The sequence below is a fragment of the Megalops cyprinoides genome, chromosome 2 (genome assembly GCF_013368585.1).
Source record: "Megalops cyprinoides isolate fMegCyp1 chromosome 2, fMegCyp1.pri, whole genome shotgun sequence".
In the NCBI taxonomy this organism is placed as follows: Eukaryota; Metazoa; Chordata; class Actinopteri; order Elopiformes; family Megalopidae; genus Megalops; species Megalops cyprinoides.
In genome coordinates, this window is record NC_050584.1 from 55,552,285 (window position 1) to 55,578,448 (window position 26,164).

The 26,164-nt window shown below is 43.2% G+C and overlaps 1 protein-coding gene across 1 annotated transcript; it reads left to right on the forward strand.

The window, feature by feature from the left end:
- The first annotated feature begins 1,444 nt into the window (after positions 1-1,444).
- kifap3a (kinesin-associated protein 3a) lies at positions 1,445-25,724 on the forward strand. Its single transcript, XM_036521960.1, has 20 exons — positions 1,445-1,621; positions 2,280-2,411; positions 2,630-2,781; positions 3,378-3,436; positions 3,523-3,664; positions 4,376-4,475; positions 5,336-5,460; positions 6,107-6,205; positions 6,374-6,552; positions 8,002-8,164; positions 12,791-12,891; positions 15,678-15,786; positions 15,870-15,982; positions 16,096-16,261; positions 16,359-16,484; positions 17,271-17,369; positions 18,115-18,200; positions 20,299-20,485; positions 20,886-20,982; positions 24,528-25,724. The coding sequence occupies exons 1-20, from the start codon at positions 1,590-1,592 to the stop codon at positions 24,634-24,636; spliced, it is 2,376 nt and encodes a 791-aa protein (XP_036377853.1). The 5' UTR covers positions 1,445-1,589; the 3' UTR covers positions 24,637-25,724.
- Positions 25,725-26,164: the final 440 nt, after the last annotated feature.

Here is a 26,164-nt window from a genome sequence, read left to right on the forward strand (position 1 = left end):
GGAACAATCTTGAAAGGAAACTAAGATTTACACAAGACAGCAGAAATGCACAATTAATTTTGCCTTGGTTTCAACACACATGGTAGAATGGTGGAAATGTATCCACCCAGCATATAATTTAAACCATAGCAGAATATATAATGGTTTAAATTAACCACCTGCTGGTATTAAGGACGGGATTATCAAACAAAGAATGTTATCCCCAAGGTTTGATAAAATACAGATGCTTAATGTTCAACTTTTGAGTGACTACGTAAAGCTGGATACACCATTTGAAACCCTCATAAAGTTCACATTACTTTTAAAACCAAAAGGTGTGGCTCCATCTAGTGCTTTTGATTCAGCAATCAAAGGAAAATTAGCTGAAAAATTATCTGAAAATTAGGCTGCATAAATCACTTTCGACTAAAGTTATTCAGCTAGTGGCCCTGAGGCTAAACCTAGCCATGGACTTCCTGTTGGCCCTTTAATCATTGAGAAACAAACAAACAAAAAAAATTAATAATTAATACACCTCAAAATTTGACATTGCTTGAAACTACAGCATAACATTTTCCAACATGTGCAAAATACTTGTACTGTGATTTAATATAATCACCTGTTTTTCTTAATAAGCACGGTATTTCTGTTAGTTTGGTTTTGAACTGCTGTTGATATCCGATTCTATTTATTTTTCAAAATTGTTTCATTGCTCACTAAGAACCTACCTGTTCAAAACTGAGAATTTACCATACATTAGGCACAAGCTGACAGTAATGATGATATTTCCCTCTGAACATGACAGATAATACCCATGAATATGTATAAAATGTGCCTGTAGAGTTTATACACATATGCATATTCCTTATTTGCACATTGTTTCATCAATAGGATGTGGAAAATGTTTGTCAAACCTGTAACATAAAAAATCTGCCCCCCATAAAAGAATACTTGAAGAGTCCTACTCTACATAGGACTTTTCCTTTAACTTTTCATTTAGTCATATACACCCATCTTGGGAATTTTCACTGGCTTCACAGCTAAACACTACAGTGATCTAATTTGTTATAGAGCAATCTTAAAAGTCTAGTTTCAGTTTTTTGAAAGCCCAGCCAAATCCAACTAAAATAATGATAAACAAAACATCTGCAGATATTGCCCTAAGGAACAATCTTGCACAGATATTCAAATAATGACAAGCAGGGTGTCAGAGGCTGAGGTGCCAACGGACAACAGTCAGACTACGGACGCTTCCTGCTGTCAAGAGGTTGTCAGTGTTTATTTGTCATTCCCCTAAAAATATCCACCCTCAAGGTGAGCTGCTAAACTATGTAACGGTATAGCTCGTTCCGTGCTTTTTTCCTCCTGGCCTGTGGGTGGCGTTAAATGTACAACTGTTTTAAGTCTTAATGTAAACTACCCCTCTCGTTCAAAATTGTTTCTCCATTGCATGCTGGGACGAATGGTGTCGGCCCCTAGCAACACCACCGAACAGCAACATTTACATGTAGCCAGATATGAAATATTGTAATAACGAGACAGTTGTCTGATCATTGAAGTATAAAGGAAATATTCATCCCGGTAACTCAGCTTTCGGTAATAGGGGCAAGATGCAGTCGGAGGATGCACGGTATTTAAAAAGGTAAATGGCAAGATTGCTGGTAAATAGCTAGATCTATCTGAACTAGCTAGCTGGCCATCTGAGAATGGATGTCAAGAATGTCAATTGTGAGCAAACAAGATAGCTAACGTTATGGCTAGCTCAATCGATGCGATGGTTGTCCAGTCACCCCACCGGTGAAGAACAGTTTTATATTTAAACATTAACGTCTACATCACATTAATGTACTGACATTAATGTTATGCGATCTTATCTCACGATGTTCGTTTGGCCATTGTAATAAATGAATCACTGTCGTTCACCCGTTAGCTCGCCAGCTTGTTAGCTAACCTGCTTCGATAGAGGCTATCTAGCCAGCGGACTGGTAAGATAGTTAACGTTGACTAGCTGTGTAAATACCATAGTCGACGCACTGATTTTGTTAACGTTAGGTAGCTTGTTTAGCCATCCGTCTTCGGGTGCTGCTGAAACATCCAAATATGGGTCATCAGTCGGTCCCTAGAGACCCTGCTGACTCTGGATGATCTTAAACCTTCTTTTACGTGATTGCTGGGTTGGATTCACTGATCATGAAAGCACAATTTTTAAACAGGAATGTCCATTACTCACAAGACCGCTACCTAGCTACCGTTCAAACTGTGTATTCAGTTTCTGAACCTGTGTGTGTTTTCATTCATAGGAAAGTGAAAGGAGGAAATTTGGATGTTCACCCAACTGAAAAAGCGCTTGTGGTTCAGTATGAAGTGGAAGCCACTATACTGGGAGAAATGGGCGATCCAATGCTCGGAGAACGGAAGGAATGCCAGAAAATGTAAGGAATGCCTATATGTCGTCTGCTGATTACGTTATTTTTTAGCGTGTTTTGAGTCTCTTAATGATTTTGTTTTGAATGTTAGCTAGACATGGCAGTATAGTGCTGGAATAAATGCCTGCTACAAGTGATTTAATAGAACATATGTATTTTGTCATATCATGATTTACTTTTTCAGTCTAGTCCAAATTAACACAAACCCTTTTTGTTTTGCACAGCATTCGCCTCAAAAGCCTAAATGCCAACACTGACATCGCCTCACTAGCTCGCAAAGTGGTAGAGGAGTGCAAACTTATACACCCCTCCAAACTGGCAGAAGTGGAGCAGCTGTTGTTCTATCTTCAGAATCGCAGGAAGCCCAGCGGTAAAGGTGAGCGTGCAAGTCATACCCATCACAAGCTTCCAGAGGGAAGGACACTGTAAATATAACATGCCACAGTACGATACCATGTTCGAAAGACCAGTATATCCTTGACTCGGACTGAATCAGACTGGTTCAGACTGACATATAATTTATCTGGTGTGGTTTTGCATGGTGACAGGTTTAAGTTAAGCATACTTGGAAAACATTTTCATCTTTATCTTTATCTAGCTGTATAAATGGGTAAACATAATGATCCTGCTACACATCGCAAGTGCTGCCTGATTGTTTTGTATTAAGTCAATAGTAAGTATTAAGCCACACCCTCTAGCCCTTAAATAAAATTGATATGTTAGCAATTCTTGCTTGATCAATCAACTCTGAGAGGTTGCCCACTCCCTATCGCTGGGTTTGTCAGTAGTGAAAGAAACATTTTACTGATTGAATAGAGACCAGAGCATATGCATCCCTATAGAACAGAGATTTTTTTTTCTGGTAACTAGTTTTAATGTGTAATTGCTTAAAATGTGGATGACTTTGGATTGTGCATGTTTTATACACAACCTTGATGAATTTACCCTTTTTGTGTCATTTCTTCCATGCAGAGAAAAAAGAAAAAAGACCAATCAAACCGAGAGATCTAACCCCATTCGAAGGGATGGAGGTATGGAGAGGAATCCATGTTGTTTCTTTGGCTTTAAGGTAGAGTATTCAGCTTCTCTCAGCTGATCGATGACCTCATGTTCACAGATTGATGAGGAGGCCAACATCAACAACATTGACGACTATGTGGAGCTGCTGTATGAGGACATCCCTGAGAAAGTCCGGGGCTCCACCCTCATCCTCCAGCTGGCCCGCAACCCTGACAATCTGGAGGAGCTGCTACAGAATGGTATGTCACTGCTGTTGCTAACATTATTTAAAAGCTTCTGATGTTGACTTAATTGAAGGTATTGAAGCTTGTAACAGTGATTACTACAAAACTATGCAATGCTGTCTATTTGCATGGTGCCATCTTGATGCTCTGGAATGCTGAATGTTGGGTCAAGCTGCTCCCTAAAAAGGGGTCTCCCTAAGAAGAGGTCGCAATGAAATGGGAAAGTGAAAATAAATGCAGACCCTGGATTGTGTGAATTAATCATCATAAAAAGGCTGTAGTTTTAGCTTGAGTTTTATCTGTTAATCTAGAAATGCTGTATTAATCGGTAACCAGAAAGCAGTGAGAAATCAGGGCATCGGTGTGCCCCATCACTAAGTTTCGTATGCTGTGTAGTTGATTTGGTCATATTTTTTCTCCTTCTCTGAAAGGAAGACCGGCCCCATTCCTGAGAAAACTCTGCACACATTCAGCATGCCCCTTCCTGACAACAGGACTGTTTTCTTTAGCAACAGCAGAAAGCAGTCATCCATTTTGCCTGTCAGAAAGTGTCACGCATCTGAACAGTGACTCTGAGCCTCACAGGCAGCTGACATTGCAGAAAGTGTGAGAAAATAGCAAGATGAGCAGCAGGAGTGGAAAGCGCGTAATGTGTCTTCCCGCTGCGGAAAAGCCTATCCCTCATGCTGTGAGAGCACTGATGCCACCGTCTCTGTTCCTCCTCAGAAACCGCCCTGGGAGCCCTGGCCCGGGTCCTGAGAGAAGACTGGAAGCAAAGCGTGGAGCTGGCCACAACCATCATCTATGTTTTCTTCTGTTTTTCGAGGTACCCAGGCCCCCTGCTCTTTTGTTTTCCTTTGAACCCCACCCCCCACACCCTTCCTCGCACGTGAACCCTCTTAGCTGATCGCATTCCTGTGAGTCAGCATTTGTCTTAGGAGATGACTATTTCTGTTTTTGGCTTTTGGTTTTGTGGACTTCCTTACACAGGCATGGAAAGATGCTTTAGGGAATAAAGAGGTACATTATCTAATTACAAAGGTAAAATCACTCTGTATTTGAGTAAGTTCAGCTAACTTCTCTCCATTGAAACCATTTAATTACAGAAGACATCAGAATATCAAACTTTCAAAACCACTCAGTCAGTGCTCTCATTTTTGTAATTGGAAGAATGGTAAAATACAAAAGTATGAAAATGTTACATGAAACATTTTTCAAACTGAGCTATAGACTTACTAAATTACAAGCTATTCCAAAGCAGCTGTCAAAGATGATTTAAAGAATGAGACAATACACACTTTTTGAAAACTGATAGTCTTTCTTGGCTTGGTACCACTGCAATATTAAGCTATTGAATTTGGAAATTATTTAGTGTCCCTGGCTGAATGTAAGTGAGAGACACTGTTTGACGGCAGCAGTGGGGTTTTTGACATGTGAAATTAATTACTTGGCTAAATGTAACACTTAGAAATTAGATTATTGCAATCAGACATCCTGCCTCCTTCCAAATGCATGGGAGTAATGCAGCCCAGCTTTGGAAAAACACATTCTTTTCAGACTACAGTAATGTCATTTTAACATTTATATTTTGCGTAACCCGTCAGTCGTTTCCATGTATTTTTTGGACTATTCCCTATAAAACAAACAACAAAATGTTGTGTAAATAGCTTTTCTTTGGTGTCTCAGCTTCTCTCAGTTCCACGGGCTGATCACTCACTACAAGATCGGGGCGCTGTGCATGAACATCATCGAGCACGAGCTCAAGCGATACGACCTGTGGCAGGACGAACTGCAGAAGAAGAAAAAGGCTTATATCCTTCCAGCAATTCAGATTCAGAGATTCAGATTCAAAGGTTTAGCGAGTAGAGTGCCAGTCTGAAGTTCCCCTCAGCATCAAGCCTTTCACCGGCAATACATATCTAAATGAACATCTGGGGTAGGGGGTGAGGTATGTGTTCACTTTAAAGAGGACTGCAGTTTCCTAACGTAGGCCTCCTCTCTAGTAAATAAACGCCTGTCTGAGGAGTGTGATTTGCGCCCCATGTCCTGTCATTGCTGAACCATAAGGCAGTGCTTGTCACAGTACTGTGTATTTATACAGCACTTACATGTGCAAATATGCTCATATTTTTATAGTACAAATATCTTAAGAAATGTGAGGCTAAATCCCATATTTATATTTTTTGTGAAAAAAAAAAAAAAAATTTGATTTATAGCCTATGCTCAGGAACATACACTTTATTTGACAGGGGGTCTTCAGGAACATGTTTTATTGTATAAGCGGGGACAGCTTGTATTGACATTTAAAACATGGTTCACCTATAAAACATTCAATGATGAATACAGACGAAGCCATTGCTTGAGTTGATTGTGTTCATGCTGAAAGTGGTCAGACGCAGGTCTATCGCAGGTCTATTTCCGAAATGGAATAGTGAGTCCCTCCTTGACGCACTATACGTGAAGATGACCCTGATAACCAGAACCTGAAGAAGGAATATGAGAAAGCTTTCAAGAAGTACCAAGGCCTGCTGACCAAGCAGGAACAGCTACTGCGAGGTAAGATGTATGGGGAGATTGTAAACTCGCTGATAGTGCCTGCAGTCCTTCACATAACAATAGAAAATGAAATGATGATGAAGTGAAATATTGTAATAAAAATTACAAGCTGAAATGTACATACAACATGACAATGCACTGACCGAGGGGAGCACATTGTGTTTCCAGTGGCTCTGTACCTGCTGCTCAACCTGTCCGAGGACACACGCACCGAGCTAAAAATGAGGAACAAGAACATCGTCCACATGCTGGTGAAGACCCTGGACAGGGAGAACGCCGAGCTGCTGGTCCTCGTGGTCTCCTTCCTCAAGAAGCTCAGCATCTTCCTGGAGAACAAGAACGACATGGTGAGGCTCAGGTCTTCTTGTGGCTCGTGGCCTTGTAAGGGGAAGCCGCTCAATCCCCTTTGACCCCAGTGTGAGCCTAGCCCTTCGCATAATTTCGAGTGTTTCCTTCCTGCCTGTCTGACTGCCTGCCTTCACAGTGAAGCACTGTGACTCGTGAATGTTGACTTTCTGTTCAACCGTTTCTGCTCGCAAAATACTTGCCATCTTGTAAGTACTTGATCTGATTATTCTTCAGTTGTTCTAACAATTTTCCGCATTTGGACTCAATTCGAGTGAACTGGGTGTCCATAGCAGTGTTTTCAGGCAGCACTGGGAGTTCCGTCTCCTACCGTGGCATGGGAATATTAGTGAGGAGAACAGCAACAGGCCTTTGCACATCACTTTGTGCCCCTGTCTCTGCCTGAAGTTCCCACCTGGAACCAATCTCATGTGCATTTATCAAGCCCAAATTAGGAGCAGTTGTTTTTATCTTCCATTTCCCTTTACTGTATCTTTGGTCCAGATAAAAGAAATGTGCTGGACTTTGAAAATCTTTCAACATGTTCTTACAAAAAAACACGTGTCCTTCAGAGGAGCCTGGTGATTTCCAAACCAGGGGAAAGTGGAGAGAGTTTTTTCCACAGCTATCATCTTCCAAAAAGATTCCAAATATATTGTTGATTGGCCTCATTCGTTAGTGATTTGCCTCCTGATCGTTTTTTCACCAATGAGTAACACCATATGGTTGTTGTCAAATATTATATCATGTTTTTGGCTTGGGTACTAATGAGTTGTAACTAACAATAGATGTACAAAGTTTTTTTTACTGTAAAGTCATGATTTGAAAATGTGTTTACTGGTGTGAAACAACAGCTTAATTGAGGACAGACTTTTACATGGCTTCCACATCCACAATGGGTAAATGAGACCACAGCAGAATGGAGGGAGACAGCAGTTAGACTGGTCAGACACACAGGGTTAGAGGAAGGGGAGAGATGACAGACAGGCCTTTGTTACAGTTCTTTGTGACTGCCAGTTATTTGTACGCAGAAAAGCATGCTTTCATTTTGACACCGAGACCGCTGTATGTTTGGTTTGAACTGTCCTAGCTTTTAGTATTTAAGTTTCTCTTGTATTCTGAAGTTTACTGGAAAATGTTGTGTTTTATTCAGTAGGCAGTAATGCATTATTGTATGTTATTTCCCTTCTTTGGTTTATGGATGAAAATTTAAGTATGAGGTGACAGATAAACACCATTTGTATTTGTCAAAATGATGGTCATGCTGAGCTGTTCCCCTGAGTAAGTAGTGACTGGAGTGGGATGGTGTGCATGCCAGTAGGACTCACTCTCGCTGTCAGAGAACGCCATCATAACAGGACCCAGAATGAGGCACAGGGTCCTGTTATGATTCTGCGGGGCGCAGGCAGGAAAATCTTATTTTGTTTTTTTCTTTCCATTTTCTCTGGCAGGCTGAAATTGATACCATTGAGAAGCTGGCCAAACTGGTTCCATGTGAACACGAGGACCTGCTGAACATCACCCTTCGCCTCCTCCTCAACCTGTCCTTCGACACTGGCTTGCGCAACAAGATGGTGCAAGTTGGGCTGCTGCCAAAGCTCACCACGCTGCTAGGTACAGTCTCACACCTCCTATATCCCATCATACATCTGTCTCCCAGGACTGACCGCAGTGTGAATGCACAGTAAACACAGGGTTCTCACAGGTTGTGGAATTTCAGTTGTTCAACTGAAGTTCAGTTGCACTGCCAGCTCTCCCCACAGAAATGTTTTAGAGCTGGCTAACAGCTTTGAAAAATGGTTTGGAAATGCAAATTTAATGATCTGTGGTAATGATCTGTGGAATGAAAAAATCTAAACATTAGGTGTCATGAGTGGACCTTTGTATAATGTGTGTTTTTAGAGTGAAAAGTTTTACCTTTAAAACCCAACACATTACTTAAATTTGTCTATGAGGAGTCATGGACATTTTATTTAGATGTCACAAACAAGTCGGACAGTTTTGTGTGGAGCCCTAGAGACCTCAGCAAAGAGAGAGGAGTCTGTGGTGCTTGTGCATATAGCTCAGGCAGGGAGAGATCTTGTGCCAGGCTATGTCATTCCCTGGTTATACATTCACATGTCAAATTTCATGGGTAATAAGGAATATGATTGGGTGTAATTGGGGGGCAGGAACCAGCCTTACATCATGTGTAGAAACCAGCTTTTACTGGTTGTAAATAGATTTGTGGTAGTAAATGTCATTTATGATTAGGCAAAGGGTCACAGAATTACAATACCAAAACATAGGTGGGAGTCAAACCCACATGACCAGTTTTTTGTAATTCTTTGTTGTGCATGAGTAAGTTTACTCAAAGATGCCATACCAACATCTGACCTTCCCTCCAGGACCCCTCTTAGGTTACCATGACAGGAGAGTAGAACTTCAGGGCTAGTTTATGCTATCATGAGAGAGTGTATGTCAAAAAATGGGAAAATAATCAGGGTACATCAGTTTATTTTCAGTATAGACTGAGTTAATTAGAGTAACATCTTCAACCACTTTAGAACAGTTTCAAAGTGGGCCCATTCTTGTATCAACCGTAAATCTGTCATATTACAGCCCAAAATGGGGCACGGTTTTGATCAAATGAAATACGGTAATTGTGCTGGGTGAAGCAGATCCCTCTTGTGAGGAGTGGTTTACATGTGGATCCCATATCTTACATTTGGCAGAATGGCCTATTAGAGATTGCTTTATGGTTCTCCCATGTCATCCGTGATGGAGCTGTGTTGTAGATGAAACAGAAAGCAAGAGTGAGTACATGCCCGTACCGCAAGTGTAAACCGTGTTGTGGAGCAGAGGAAAGGGGGTTGGTAAAACGATGTGGCTGGCTACGTTTATAACCTAGAGTTATTGATTTCATTCCAGCTGTACTGAGCAAAGTGCAGAGATAGCTTTGCATTAAAAGCTTATATTGCAAACACAAAGCAAAAAATCAGAACTAGAAGAGCTCTCCTTGACCATGATTCTCTGCAGGTGCAGGTCCTTGAAGGTTTTATGAAACTCTGGATGCAAGCTGTCCCGTGCAGCCATTAAAGAAATTGTTTCCTGAAATTAAATACTGTATATGATTGGCGCAGTCATTTATGGGTAATTTGGCGTTACCAGATTGATCTCCCTTTGAAGCGTCTCTTGAGGGTGTCGGGTATCCCACATAATTAATATAATGTATTTGTTTGAATAACACTTTGGGCCTAAAATAAATGTTGTTTTTCCAGGGCTGGGCAGTGGAAGCTCAGGGCCTTTGAGAATGCTGACTGACGCTCTCTTTAACCTTTTCCTCTCTGGATCCTCGTCATTAATGGTCCGTTTTAGCGGCGAGGTTACTCTTGCGCGACCGGCCTGTCTCTGCAATTAACACGTAACTGCAGACTGCTCGCTTTAAATCTCTCCCTCTCCGTGATTACTTCCTTGTCACTGGGTGAAAATAAACGTGTGTGATCTGGTTTAAGAGGTCGTTCGCGGCTGACGTCTGCCTGATGATGACATTTGGGTCCTCAGCTTTACTGGCTCTGCAGTTGAAAGCAGTAATAGTAATTCTCCCAGGCTGCCTAGGGCCATTAACCGTTTCATTTTAGGCGAAAAGACAGAGTGGGACTCTTTACTGCTGTCTTACTCAGATCTTTCCCAGAGTTCCATGCACTTTAGATCACATTACATGCAAGCAAACTTCCTGGTGTCCAAGGCCATGTATTTGGGATGAAGGAGAAGGCATAACTAGTACTAGCATGGTTACAGTTAAAAAGAACATAGGCAAAATTATGACAGACATTATTTAAAAATATGTGCATTTAAACCTCTGATTTGTAGATGTGCCTGATTGTTTGCAACTGGTCACCATTAACAAAAGAATGGTTGGAACACCTGCAGTAAAAAAATGAAAGTAAGCAAGCAGCACCTAGAAAAAAAACAGATATTCCTAAAAAAAAAAAAAAAAAAGCTGCTGTATAGAATTACCTGTAGATATTCCGTATGCAGTGTATCCCCATTGCTATGCAGAACAAATACATTACACAGGGTGGTCAAAAAGTCATTTCCAAGAATGATCTCAACAGACCTTCTTTGCTCCTCTTGGGTAACGGGTGAAACTGAAACAAGTAGAGTATTAACAGTTGTGTGTCATTTTGAAAAAATACTTTTGTCAGAGGTTTTTCAGCCAAATTAGATTGGAACATATGACCTGCCTTTGTGTGTGTGTGTGTGTGTGTGTATGCCTATATATGTACTGCATTCTTTATCCCAGTTCCATTCAATTTGAAAGGGTTTATTGATAAAGGTAGACAGTGACACGTCTTTTCAGGAATCACATAGATGGTAATACTCAGGGTGACAGTGACCATGAAGGGATGCTAGTGCGTGTGATTACTTTGCCATTTTCCTTGCTGAATTACATCCAGTCTGCACCACTATAACCAAAATATTTTATCATTCCAGCAATTGAATATTGTATTGTATATGTGTACTGTAGGGGAAAAAATTAATCAGTAATTTTGTTGATAATTATTCAAAGGCACTGCTTCATAATTACTGTTATATGTGTGATTTGTGTGATGTTCCTCTCCCATCTCATTCAGCGCGCACATCCAAACACAGTGGGAAGCTGACCTGAGCTAGGACCCTGCCTCAATGGGAGAGCTTCAGTCAATGGAGAGTTTAATGTACAGAGGGAGTTAATGTGAGGCCATAAATCTATTGCTAGTTCTGGATAATCAGTGTGGAGAATCCTGCGTTATCTCCCTGCATGGGGTACTGTTAACCTGAGGGATTACTGCCATTCCTCCCTATCCAGGCACCCCCAGGGGTCCCGCTCTGAAGACAACATTAAAGAGACGTTTCGCTGCAAATCACCTCTCTTATCATCTGCCGGTCTTCCGGGAGTCACCGCCAGGCTCTGAGGATCGTGCAACCTCCGCTCCGATGACAGAAATGCAGAGCGTTTTAATTAAGTGCCGAAATATGTGTTTACTCCAAATTTACGGACTGTAAAATCATATGTAACATGAACTCTAGGAGTTCATCATTCACTTGATTCAGCAGGTCTTAAAGACAAAATTACATTACTTCCAGTTTTAGGAAAATTAACTAGCATTCCTGTTTACAAACACAAAATACTATTAACTCTAAAATGACCCAGATGCCATTAATACGACTGGCGTAATTTTTACAAACATTGGCAGTTTAAATCAAGCCGAGGCATAATTGGAGCTAGCTCTTCCAGTAACTGCCCCAGAACAGTATAATTAATTTTTAACAGCTATTTTTTTTTCCTCTAAAAAACAGGTCTGTGCTGGCTACAGTAGTGTTTTGAGCGTTTAATAGGCCCCTCTTCAGCCCATAAAGAATCTTCAATTTTCCTACCGGTGAAGTGAGGTAATAATGTGGGTCAGATGTTGCCGTGGCCCTAATGGGAAGCACATGTGCCGGCCATCGGGGCGCGCTCAAACCGCGCAGCCTTGCTTCAACTTATTAATGGCAGTAAAATTTATGCTTCCTCCTGTTTTGCCAATTAAACGAAGAAGCGTTTTTTTTTTTTTTTTTCCTCCTTTTTTCCCGGGGTCCCTGTTCCCACATCTGTTTCCAATGTGCTGTGATAACACAGCCTGGAGCGTCTCAATCCAGAGCGGCAGCGTCTCCTCTCTCTAAATGAATGGTTATGTAATGGGTCACTCCGCGGGGCTGATACCGCGCTGTGCGGGGGCGGGCCTAATTGACGGACGGGTTGATTTGAGTCGCTCATTTCGCCGTATCTGCCGCCCCTCTCCAGGCTGTCGGTGAGAGGGGTTGTAAACGCAACGCTTCACAAGAGACTCGTCGTGTCAGAACAAATTATATACACGCACGCACATGCTTGCATGCGTTTGTGTGTATAGTTTGTTTAGCATGTGTTTGGATTTGGCCTATTTATAGTAAAAGTCAATGTTTTTTCCTCTCTTGAAATTTGCTGAGAAATGGACAACAGAAAGAACAATCAGCATTTGATTCCATGGTTCAATGGTTTCCATGTCTCAAGTCCCGCTACTTTACAAGTTATTCAGCTCATGTGCCAGTAGAGCCAGTATTTGTTATTTTGTGTTTAACAGCTGTGCTGCTTTGAAATGGAATACCCAGCCCGCAATGTAGCAAGTAGCAAATTCCTCCTGAAGACGCTTTTGTCTTAGTAATAGTTGGCTTTTTATTGTGTCTGTGTTTGTGTTTCAGGTAACGAGACCCAGAAACAGATAGCAATGTGTATCCTCTACCACATCAGTGTGGACGACAGATTCAAGTCCATGTTTGCTTACACAGACTGCATTCCACAGGTAAGACCACAGACTACATTAAAATATACTGTGTGCATCTACAATTCAGATGAGGAACTATAGGCGCGCTAAAATAATTAGATACATGTGCGCTGAGACCTCCAGGGACCTTAGTTGAGGTTCAGGTTAAATTTTCAGTGGAGTGAGAGTTTATGCCCCTCATTGATCAGTTGAGGAGCCGTGGTGCTGCACCCCTCCCTCAGCTCCCCCCGACTCCCCTTCAGAAGTAGGTCTTTGTCAGTTCATTTATCTGCATGAACATGGAGTGTTTGCTCGGCACATAGCAATAGTCACTACAACTATGTCTGTGAAACTTTAGGACGTTAATGTGGAGGTTATTTGTAGAATGGGGATTTCGTAAGTATGAGCGGCTATCACGGGCTAATTTCGCAAAAGCCATCTGCTGCTACATTTGTCTTACACAGCAAGCTCTTGCTGAATTGAAATGCAGGTCATGAGAGATGTGATCTTGCTCTGGGCTATTGAGGAAAGCAGTGAAATGGGCTGTACTCAAGAGAAAAAAAACATGAAATGGACAGTTGTAAAGGAAAGTCATAAAATGGGCTGGATTTTGAAGGAAAGTCATATAATGGGCTGTATTCTAAATGAAAGCTAGGTGTGTGAGATGCAAGTGAATCTACTGGGGCTGCATTCTTTAACTAGACATACTGTATATAACCTAATTGCTACATTTCAAAGTGTCAGGAGTATCAGGGCCTGGTAATCTTACATATACCACAGATAAAATGAATTTGTATACTCTGAGACAGTGTATATTCACTGGCAGCCTACAAACCCACAGTTCAATTACTTATTGAACACTTTAAAACATTGGCTGACTGCCTAGCTTCATGGACTCGTCATAAACGATACATGTTGATTGCATACAGAAGAAAGACCGTTTATTTGTGAACTAATCGTAGGGCATGGGTACAACCATGTGTATTAGCTAGGAGTATTGACAGGTTCAAAGCTTTACACTTTCATATTTTCAGTAAGGAAGTATTTCATAATATAATAGTTATACTGTCTAAGTAAATAACAAAAGGGGTGCCTGTTTTTCTGAGCACAGCAATGCAGCTCTTAGCCTGTCATATTTCTTCATGAAGATGTTAAGGTATCCGATTTATGAAATAACACGCTGTTGTTATAAATCAGTCCAGTGTGTTGTATGAAACATGTCATGGCATGCTCACTATGTATCCAGCTGAGTACTGTGAAAACAGCCCGTGTTGGGGGATACAGATGATTTCGGAATGACCTACTTCAGTCGCAGGGACTGTGAGGAGCAAGGCTGGCACAGCTTGCAATGCTTGGTGAAGCACAGCAAGTAGACAGGCCGAGAGCAATGGCAAGTGGCAGATAGCGGCTCATGGGTCGTTAGCTTTGCGGAAAGAGCCCCAGCTGCAAATGTGCCTGTGCGGTCTGCGATTTTGACAGGCGCTGGTCAGCACGGGCCCTGCTCTTCCTCATAGCATTGACAAGCATGGCAGGCGTGTGTGCTAATGATATATTTCAACCCGACCCACCTGACTGATTGGAATCAATTAGGACAGAGGGGTTGCGGGGTCAAGAGTGTTTATCTGGTTGCCATTTCAGAGAAACAACATTGTTCATTGTTGGGAACTTAAAAATGTTTTTTTTTGGTTTGGTGAAAATGCCATCCAGATGCTCATTAAAAAGAGGATTTCATAGTTGATAATTCAGCCAACGGGTGAGCACACCTGAGGTCTGATGTCATAGGTGACCGGCCGTGCCCCTGCCCTTACCCCTGCCCTTACCCCTGCCCTGGTCCTCTCCCACCCCCCACCCCCCCGGCTGATCCCGGGCTTTTTGATGTGCAGGCCAGAGCGCCCCGGAATGAGGTGTCCCGGGCCTCCCTCGTGTGGCCCCTATGCCCCTGTCCGGCACTCAGTGAAACAGCCAGATCAAACGAGCAGGCTGGGGGGAGCAGCTGGTCACGGGGACAAATTCCTCCACAATGGAAAGGGTCCTCTGGGTAATCACTCAAAGATGTTGGAGAGGTGGAGAGGTGCGCTCTGGGAAGGAGGGGGTGTGTGTGTGTGGGGGGGGGTCTCAGCCTCCCGTCGCTGGTAAATAAGTAAAGTCAGGTGCCAGAGAGTCTAGACGCGGTGATTTCGGGCCTGGGACCCTGGTATCCGATACTCAATATGGGACCTGTCTGATTGCACAGTGCTGCCTCTTCACAGCCCGCGCTGCCTTTTTAATGCTTTCCTGTTTAATGTGAAATCAGCCGACGATGACGACGGATCATATTTAGAGCCGCTGCGTTCCGTTTGCTCCTCCCTGTACTTCCTGCTTGATTTCCTGATTGCGCTGCTTCCCACCGCAGGTAGCAGCCAAGGTACTGACTGGAACTGACGAGATTTGAGACGACTGCAGGATACCGTTTCAAGCCTTTGAGCTAGAGTACAAATTGGAGCAGGCATCGAAAAAAATGTCCTTTTCCGTCAAAGTCCCTATTCTGCTGTAGTTTCGCCCATGTGGAATTGGGTGAATTGTATTAGGTTTAAGTGGTTATTTTACTTTTTGTGCTAGTGTTAACCAAGATACTATTGGTATTAGTTAGTTAAAATACATATCTCCAGCGAGTACCCAATATATGTTATGTCATTATATGTGTTATATATGAAAATTTACTTTGGGTACTACTGAGTCAGAGTTTGGGTGATGGTGGTTCTCTTAATTTGTTTTTTTATTTATTTTTTTAGCTATGTAACAGGTTGATAAGTCATTGTACTAAAGAACCCATGTGTGTTTCACAGCTAATGAAGATGCTCTTTGAATGTGGTGAAGAGCGAATAGATGCCGAGCTCATATCTTTCTGCATCAACCTGGCAGCCAACAAGAGGAACGCCCAGCTCATCTGTGAAGGTAAAGTACCAGCAATCTGCAGGTGCACGCAGGCCCGCATTGCCATGGCACAAGTACCCACAATGCTTTTCTCTGTGTTTCAGGCAATGGCCTAAAGATGCTGATGAAGAGAGCGTTGAAACTGAAGGACCCTCTGTTAATGAAGATGATCAGGAACATTTCTCAGCATGACGGTCCACCTAAACATTTATTCATAGTGAGTATATGAGGTAACAGTCTTTCAACAGCAGAGCCGAAAGTGAGAGAGTTCTTTAAGTGAGGCGCGCCGTGTTCTGGGGTCTGAGTGTCACACCTGAGCTCTTTTGTCAGGATTATGTCGGGGACCTGGCGGCCCAGATCAGGCAAGACGAGGACGAGGAGTTTGTGATCGAGTGCCTGGGAACCCTGGCCAACCTCACCATCCCCGACCTGGACTGGGAGCTGGTCCTAAAGGAGTACAACCTTGTGCCCTACCTGAAGGACAGGCTTAAACCAGGTAAAGACACTTACAGTAGCCATGCAGTGTCACCCTCCTCAGTGTATCCTAAGTGTGCCTCTGTGACCTATAACCTGTGACCTCTCCCCCCATTCAGGCTCAGCTGAGGACGACCTGATCCTGGAGGTGGTGATCATGATCGGCACCGTCTCCATGGATGACTCGTGTGCCGCTATGCTGGCCAAGTCAGGCATCATCCCAGCACTGATCGAGCTTCTGAATGGTAGGTGCCATTCACATGGTATGAGGGCTGTTTACAGGAAAAGTCCCTGGGAAACCTTATTTTTGACCTGTCTTGTGTCACAGATCCTGTGTTTGTTATATTTTGTAGTTAGTGGTTAAGAGGAAATATTATGTTGTATATTCTTGATAAATTAAATTGAAAGAAGTTAAACAAAAACTATAACTGCACATACAGCTTTTTTTCTGAACTTTGTCAATCCGCTTTTGTGAATGTGATTATTATGTATCACGAACAGGACATTTTGGAGAAAGAAGAGCTGTTATTTATGCAAGGGATTGCGTGTTTAAAGTGCCACGGTTACTGTACAGGAAATCAGCGGGGAAAGTCATGTGGATCAGGCTTTCAGCTCCTGGTCTGTGTGACCTCTCAGTCAGTTAAGGGCCCACAGCTCTCCTCTCCATAGGAAGCCATTCTGAATGAAAGCAACCAAAACTGGCTGTTTATTGAGAAAACACAGCCAGGAAAGATGGAGAACGATCCCAAAATATCCAGTGAAAGAATCAAAAGCCACGTTTTCTCTGTTATCGCAGTGAGGGACAGAATATGTGACACACATGAGAAACGTACAAAAGCTTCATTTAGATTTTGTGCCTGCTTCAAATACAGATCATGAATAGGTTTTTAGACCATTTACATAATGAACTGAATGTGTGGATGTAGATTCATATGTTTTTAGAATGAATATCTCTTGTAAAGTAAGGTACTCACAATAATATTTAAATGTTACTGATAGAAATTAGACACTGAGAGTCTGTTCCACCCTAGCCCAACAGGAAGACGACGAGTTTGTCTGTCAGATTGTCTACGTCTTCTACCAGATGGTGTTTCACCAGGCAACCAGAGACGTCATCATCAAGGAGACCCGTATCCTTCCCTGCTGTACTGTCAGATTGCCTCCCTCGGTGCATGTCACTCTGCTCATCACCACAGCAGGCTGTTTGTGATTGCAGTGCATGTCTCTAATTATGCTGAATAGAAGCCCTGTTACAACAGGGTCATAGTTTTCTGTCAGAAGTGAAAGAACAGTGAATTGAAAGCAGACAAAAGGCTGTTCAATAGCCATTGTATAGCCATTTGGACAAACGTCAAACAACGCTCCATTCTGGTTGTAATTCATTTTTAACTGTTGGAAACAATTGTCTTTTTATGCACAGTTTGTAGTAATGTAAATCCAAATTCAGAAAACAGTAAGTGTGAGATGTGGGTGTTTAGCTTGAAGTAGTGGAATGTAGCTCGGACACACTGTTGAACAAAACAATGCAAGGTCTCTTGCAGCCTGCATGTCAAAGGCAATGTTGAATTAATACACGAATGTGGAAACATTTCTGCCGTTCATATGGTTGTGATAACAGCCATGTGATCAGCCATTTGATGTTGTATTCAGTGTATTCATGTATTCATTTTTCTCGAAAAGGTTGACATGTGATGTCGTCTGTACTGAAAAAGTAACACTATTTCCCATTCCCTAATATGGCACCCTTCAAGGTTATAATTGAAATAGGAGTAACAGACTGTGCTATTTAAAACTGAGGTCAATCACAGATTCACTTTCTATAAGGACAGGCAATGCTAATTTCTCACAGTGAGTTTCTCCCTAACGGCCTCACAGAAGCCCCGGCTTACCTCATCGACCTGATGCACGACAAAAACGCAGAAATCCGGAAGGTGTGTGACAACACTCTGGATATTATTGCCGTAAGTATCCTGAAGCATCCCATCTGACATCTGTCAGTCATATCATTATACTACAAAGAACAGTGTGCGTAGCCAGTGTGTGTGCAGAGCTAAAATGTCAGGTGTGTGCTTAACTACACGTTCAGACTAGGCTGCTTGTGCATTGACGGGAATGATAAAATTGTATTTGTCAAATCACTTTCTCACTGACATCAGATATCTGTAATTACTCCTAAATCGAATAGGGGCTTATTTATTTTTTTTGTGTGAGGAAGTGTTTAATTGAATTTATTAGTAAGCTCATTAAGTTGTAACCACATGAAAGAGAGCAGGGGGGGTCTGGATACTGTCACCGGTGCGTAACAAGACCGACCCCATGAACCTCCATTATCCTGAGTGAGCCGCAGGCGACCTGATTACAGCTCAGAGGCCCGAGCGCTGCATGCTGGGGTCTGGCAGGCCTCGGCCCTTCTTGTCTCATCAGATATATTCCTCTCAGAATCTCTGCGTTCCTGACAGTCGCTTCCAATTTTTACACGAATTCATTTCGCTTTCAGGAAGAATTGTAGATAGGTTCAGCAGAAGTTGAGCAGGAAAGCGCCGCGGGCCTCTTACCTGTGCCGTTGGAAATGTTCTGAAGCCTTATTTTAGTGCACTTTCTTTTAATTCACTTCGCTGGACGCCGGTATATTTTTCTTTAGGATTCTAAGCGAGATTTGAAATTGGAAGAAAAACCATGGTGTACTGTATAATTTCTTCTCCCACCCCAAAATGCCATGAACTCAGTTATTAAAGATTGATTATCCTTCATTTCAGAACGCGAGGCTGATTGTCAAGGGGAAGTCGGGGGTCCATTGGACGGAGTTTTTTGAAAGTTGTTAGTGTGTAATACATTTTTGTATTGACTGAAGCTGTCACAGCCAATTTCGGCGGAATGAGGCCCGTTACAATGTGCTTATTTGAGGGCCGGCCCTCCGAGTCCTGTCAGGCCCGCGGGGCTCTGCTCTCTGTCTGCATGATTAATCTGTAGCACTGGGCTCGCAGTGCAGGGCAGCTCAAAGAAAGGCTTTATCTGCCGTGCCCCGCACTGAAAAGAAAACAGGCCCTATTTTCTCAGCCAAGCAACACAGAACCCATCTGATTAATTCATATTTTTATTAGCTGTTGTGTTGTAACCGAGACAGAGTGGTGCATTGTGGGCCCGGGGAAAGGTGCGCCGTGGCGTGCCCCTCGGAGATAGTCCATGGATGGGGCCTTGCAGCTCTCTCTCTAGGCCTGACATATCTTAAAACAAGCTGTCCCCCCCCCATTGGGCCGTGGCCCGGTGATGTTGGCTCTTGACTCAGGCCGGGATTGGAGAGGGAGGAGGGGGTATGAGGGGTGGGGGCGCCAGAGATGAGGCGGCACATGCTGGCACATGGCTTCCATATCCCGGGCTCGGTGTCACCCAGAACTGCTGCCCCAGCAGAATCCGACACTTCGGGAACATTCATGCTTTCCATGCGGCATGCCACCCATATCAACTGTTTACACCTCAATCATGCTTATATTATTTACAGTTACATGGAATTAGGGTAATTCCATGTTACTGTAAATTAGGGTAATTGATTCGGGAAATTTCTTTAAAGCAACTTCATTCCTACTGTGGAAATAAAAAAAAAAGGCACAATTTGTGTCGATGCAATGTAATAACCCAAAAATGGGTCAGGGTGTTCTGCAGAGGAATAGGAGACGGTGTCTTAATCCCTCAGTACAAGTGCATGTGAGTGAATTCTTTGTAGGGAGAGGAGACTGTGTCCTTGTCCCTCAGTACCGCGCATGTGAGTGTATTCTATGCTGGAATAGAAGACGGTGTCCTGGTACCTCAGTGCAGTGCATGTGAGTGTATTTTTTAAAGGGAAAGGTGACAACGTCCTCGTCTCAGTCCGTAAGGGGGCTGTGTTTCTATGGCGGATGGAGTGCCTTCCTCTCATAGTAGAGATGGGGTGTGCTTGCGAGTGTATTCTTTATAGGGACAGGAAAGAGCGCCCTAGGAACTGAGTAGAGATGTAGTGAGTAAGCATATATCTTCAAGGCATCATCAAGAAGGAGACATGAGTTTTTGCGCTCCCTCCTGCAGGAGTATGACGAGGAGTGGGGCAAGAAGATCCAGAGCGAGAAGTTCCGCTGGCACAACTCCCAGTGGCTGGAGATGGTGGAGAACCGGCAGATGGATGAGGCCGAGCCCTTCATGTACGGGGACGACGGAGAGCCCTTCCTCCACGACGGGGACATCCTGGAGCGCCCTGACCTCTTCTACAGCGCCGGTGAGTGGGCAGAAGGCAGGCATCAAGGATTACATTTATCAGGGCTTAGGTGGAGCAGAACTCGTAACTGAAAGGTTGCCCGTTTGATTCCCCATTGGGGTTCTGCTGCTGTACCCTTGGGCAAGGTTACGTAACCCATAAACCCATAGTAAATATCCAGCTGTATAAATGGATAACATGTCAAAAGTTGTAACCTATGTAACTCGCTCTGAATAACAGTTTTTGCTAAATGCCAGTAATGTGATGTAATGTTTATGTTCTTGTGAATTTCAACACTGAAGTTGAAACACAAAGCTAGTTGATCTCCTTCAGAAATAATGGCACTGTATGGATGTCAGAGTAGGAAACCTGAGCCGCAGAAAGTCTGCCCCTAGCGTTAACGTTCACGACCTGTTTGCAGATGGGATAATCCCAGCGGATGGCGCCATCAGCCCGGAGTTCTTCAACGAGTTCCACACTCAGAATGGAGACACAGGTCCGCAGGCCTTCTCCGGCAGGTGAGGCCACCGGGGGGCGCTCCTGCACACTGCTCTGGGGCCGTACCACACCCTCGCATACGCTGCGGAGGCGCTGCGGCTGCCACTCTCACTGAGCCTGAAGCTTGCAACAGAACACACCTGCATGTTACACTCCCTCACACACTCGTATTGCATTTATATTACACATAACCAAGGGTCTATGTGTTTAGATTCTGCGATGGGGCTGACACACAGGGGAGATCTCTGTATCTCAGCAAGGCGCGCCTCGAAACGTTGAGGCAGATCTCCCTCGCTGGAACGCGGTGAAGCCGCGGAGAAAGGGGGCCGACGTCTCTACCGTCGAGTAATGTTTTCTCGGAGGGCTGCGCTGAAGTATCTGAAAAAAGCCTGGGTAAACACGTCTCTCTCCCAGGAGGCCGTTCTGCGCCTTCAATCGCGGCACTGTAGGCCTGAGAATAAACACATCTCTCACCGCCCGTCTGTGGTTCACAAATGGTATTAGCATTCCTCTCCAGAATATCCAGAGCTTTGAAAAAAAAAAAAAGCTTGAATTTGATTTGTGCCATCTTAAACTTGTCAAGACTTAAGTTGTAGAGGAAATTAATTTGCTGTTCTTTTTAATATGCTGTGTAAATAATTTACAGTTGGAAAGGTAATTTTAATTTGTCTTATTTATTCTAAAAACGATGTTGCGAGATAAAGGCCTTGTTAAAGGTTTTTTGGCGGCCCTGTTTGCTTTGGCCGCAGCTGAGAGCAGGTCATGGAGATGGAGGGTTCTGCGCTGAATGCTTTCCACAGTTATTTCAGGTTTGGACAGCCAGCAGAGGTGGGGGGTGGGGGGCTCACAGCTCTTTGTAAGTGATACATATAAAGTATACTGAGAGAGTGCAGGGAATTAGGATCTGGGAAAAAGAATGTTTTAATTTGACTAGTAAAACCAAGAATGATAGGGGTTAACATGGTAATCAAATCCAGTCCCCAGCTTTTATTTTAAACTTGTGTGAAACGTGATGTCAGTGGAAAAGTTATTTATAGAATCTCTGTTCTTGAGTAAATAGCAGCACGGCAATTCATTAAATGCATAAAACAGGCTAGTGCTACTTTTTGTGTGTAATTTTTCTATTGAAAAACAAACCTGTTTCAGATGTAAAAAAAAAAAAAAAAGTCAACAGTGTATGAATTATTTAGGAGTTCTGCACAGCTATTATTCTCAGGGTCGTTAACATACAACAGTAGTAGAAGATGCTGGTACATTTCCCTGAGAGAAGTTTCCCATTGGTGCCACTAACTGTCCTTTGCATCTTGTGGCCCCAATACTTACTCCTGTGTCCATTAATGAGGGAGCAGTGAATGGAGAAGATTGAAGTGAGATGTCCTGTCCCGGTCAGATCAGGGCCTGTAGGTGTGTAATCAGCCTGGATCAGCAGCAGTAGGCCCCCCTCCGGTGTCTGGCCTGCAGCTCCTCCCCCTGTGTGTGAGAGACTGGACTGAAACACCCATCTCTTGCTCCACAGACCATAAAACTCGGCAGCCTCAATCAAGCGCCACGGCCTCCGGTATGTGCTACAGCTTAGGAAAGGTATTTTGGATTCCGCCAGTATACATGTGAGCCGCGTGTGATTGGAGGGTTTGACCCTGAACCGAGAATGGAATCAGTGTGTGCTTTGAAAGCTTGTCAGTTCCCCTGACAGGAGCTAAGCAGCGTAACGTGTTTCCATAAAAAAAAAAAAAAGAAACCCATGGCAGCGCAATCAGGTAGAACAAAAAAAGGCTGCTGATTATTTAACACTATAAAAGAGGGGTCTGTAACCTGAGAAGTGACAGAGAGCAAGATCAAAGTGGCGGGCCAGAGAACAAGTTAAAGTGCTGCGCTGCTTCCTGTGCAAACGCTCACTTCAGAACCTGTAAAACAAAGTCCTTGTGCTTTTTATGGGCTGTAGCCTGTTACTCTCAGCCAGCAGGGCCAGTCTCCAACACTGATCCCTTTGTGTTTTGACCTCTAAGCTCCATTGGTTTTTAAGCTGCTCTGGAGAATGAGGTGACAAGCTGGGTCTTAATTACTTGGGAAACTCAGCCTTAGATCAGAGTATATATATATATATATATATATATATATATATATATGTAAGTATGTGTGTGTGCGTGCGTGTGTGTGTGTATGTGTGTGTGCGCGTGCGTGACTGAAGGAGTAAGTGTAGGGATGATGGGGTTTTGGACACGTATGACAGACTCACCTCTGTTCTTTATGTTGGCCCTGAATAATCCCTGTTGGTGAATTGGGTTTCCAGTTCATTTTTGTTCGGACTTTGATTTTCATTAATTAGGGTGTGTTTTAGTACTCACACTGCCGTCCGTCATAAAGTAGTGTCCCCCATTAAAGGCCATCCTTTTTTAACAAGGGGACTTCGATTTCAGTCTCGTCCCCTGGGAATATTTGCGTTCCTTTGATGCGTCCGCGCTGAGTGGCGTGTTGACGACAGAGCACCTCGTCTGCGCTCAGACCCCTCCTCAGTGGTGACCAGGTCATCCATCTGCGGTCCACCCCGTGTGTGTGTGTGTGTCTGGCCTGAGAGGCAGGGTTCGGGGGGGGTCATAGATCACTGGCAGTGGCCGGTGTAATCCAGCAGGTCTCAGCCACAAGAGCCTTTTAACTGCGAGCGAAATTCCCTCTGACAGCGCTGGCAGCCCAATAGGAAAAAGACATATTTTCTGCCTGGAGACGGGGGCATTCGAAAAGGGCGGGTGTGCGTAACTGATTGCTGGAAGTGATTTTGGCTAAAAACAACACGTCATTATGTGAGCGCGTAGGGGTAAAGCAAACAGCTCATATTTTACAGGCTATTGGGCTTGGCCAGCGGCTGCCATTAAACCGTAAGGCAGAGGAGGAAGGGGCTGTTAGATGAAGTGCGCTTTATCCGTTGCGCCGGCCGCGTTTTTCCCCGTGCAGCGGCAAGGCGGCGGCGGCGACCGCACCGGTGTCTGCCCTCGTTGTCCGCGGTCGTTAAGGACAGCTGTCCTAACGACATCTGGCTGTCGTGCCTGTTCGTCTTCTCTGTCCTTGTGGTAACCGATTCTCATGCTCTGGCTGAAAACCCTTCCTCATTTTAGAGAAGCCCAGCAAGTCGTGGGGATGTTGAATTTGTTGATTTCTGTTATTTTATTTTTTTCCCCTCTTTTTCTGAGTTGGGTTTTAATTACGATTTTATAGGAAGCTGTTTTGCACGTAGTACAACACTTGATTTAGTAGAGTGATATTAAATACATTTTGAGATTAATCACCATCTTGAAAGATTCTGCTTAGCAGTAGTGCAGGATCCCATTAGATTTTATAATTGTGTAATTGGAAAACCAAAAATTCTTTTATTGATAATTTCTTACCCTTTTTCTGTCATTACTCTATCTATAAACTATTCCCTTACCTAAGCCTGTCACCATCAAACTGCATTAGGACCCCATCTAGTGGTCATGTTGATGAACTGCACGTTTTCGGCATCTCCCTCTTGTTTAGTTTAAATTGTGTGTGACCTTGTCTAATGCAGATATCTCTGAATATTTGTCTCCAGTGCGGGTGGGGATGGATTTGGACCAACGGCAGGAACTCCGGGGCGTCCTGCCACAGCCTATGGCTATCGTCCGGATGAGCAGTTCTACTACGGATACGGATCCAGATAAACCCTTTGCACTTGGTTCATCCGCATGTCCTGTATTCGGTTACACTAACCATAGAGACGCCTCACATACCTGCAAGTCTGACCACTGATTAAGTTGCATTAAAATTTAGGACATCCACGCCAGACCCCTTCTTAACTATTCTAGTCCAGGATGTGAAGAGAATGAAACTGTCTGGACAGCCCTCACTTTCACCCATTTCCTCTGTCCTTCTCTGGCTGTCATTGAGCTCTTCTGCTTTTATTGGTGTACTCATATAACTGTAAATGTTCACATTCAGTATATTACACATCTGAGACCATTTATTAGATTAAGCAGTAAATATAGACGGTAATGGAAGAGTCGCGACTTTTCAAAGAAAGTGCAAGACCTCTGGTGAAGTTGCCCATTTCCATCTTCATTTCATTTTAACACATCCAGGTGGAAGACTGGAGAATTTCCCTTTCAGAAGTAGTGTCACGACATCCATGAAACCACCTTACACCCCACCAAATTTAATGCACTATCCATTGCTCATTCATAGAACACTAATCCGTGTTAGGCACGATCTTGCGTGGCTCTTGGTCTAAACCAAGCCACCCGATAGTATTGCATGGTAGAAGAAAAATGTTAGATTTTGATATGCTTGTGTGAACTTATTTAAGGTGGAGACACTGTAGGTCTACTGTTTGTATACGCGTTTCTGCCTGTGACACACAGATGTTCAGTGAATTGTGGATCACAGAGGTGACGGCTTGGAGATGGCGGAGCAGGCACTACAAAGCCTTTGTATCTTATTTGAGTTTTGTATTTTTAGCACCAAAAAATGACAGCTGCGCATATTATTTTGCTTTTGTTACTGGTTAACAAGATTACATGTATTATTTCCAGATTGTTTTATACTAGTGTTGATGATTTCTGTTTTATTTCATATAATTGTCTGTTATTTTTGTATAGCACTCTTTAAGAGCCCATATGCTTATTTTCAATGGTGCCTGGAGCTCACCTGAACTACTGTAATGAAAAAGCCTTTGCTGCTATGGTGCAATGTGATATTGTTGTGAAGGTCCAATCATCGGGACCAGGCTGAATAAAGTGGATGTTTAATTGTGTCACAGTTGGGTCGTTAAGGATGTCCCGCTTCCTCTCAGAAAAAGGTATGGGGAGAGAGTCTCTGTGAATGAACACCATGGCTGCAACACCGTGCATGCAGTGTTACCTTTCATTTAAACACAGACAACAGAAACAGCCAACATGCTTAAAAGAATCATCGTATTGCTGTATTTTATTATTTTATTCCCATATAACATAGTGTACAATGGCTCCTTTGCAACCTATGATTTTCAGGTAAAGGGATTATAATTACATTAATTTAAAAAGCTTAGTACTTCAGTATTAACGATATTTACACAATATAGTGTGATCCTTACTAGCTATTTTAGTTTCAGATTGTGAGAACTCACAAAGATAAACTATGTTTAATTCTTTCAAATTCAAAGCAATTAGATCTATATCTAGATTTAGCTTTACTTTCGATTTTTTCGATACCACT

What these genes read in the sequence shown, in the direction of transcription:
- kifap3a (XM_036521960.1), top strand. Translation starts at nt 1,590, where the DNA reads ATGCAGTCGGAGGATGCACGGTATTTAAAAAG. An exon ending in GATGCACGGTATTTAAAAAG is followed by an intron (nt 1,622 to 2,279) that starts GTAAATGGCAAG and finishes TTTCATTCATAG; the next exon opens with GAAAGTGAAAGGAGGAAATT. An exon ending in CCGCAGGCCTTCTCCGGCAG is followed by an intron (nt 20,983 to 24,527) that starts GTGAGGCCACCG and finishes ATTTGTCTCCAG; the next exon opens with TGCGGGTGGGGATGGATTTG.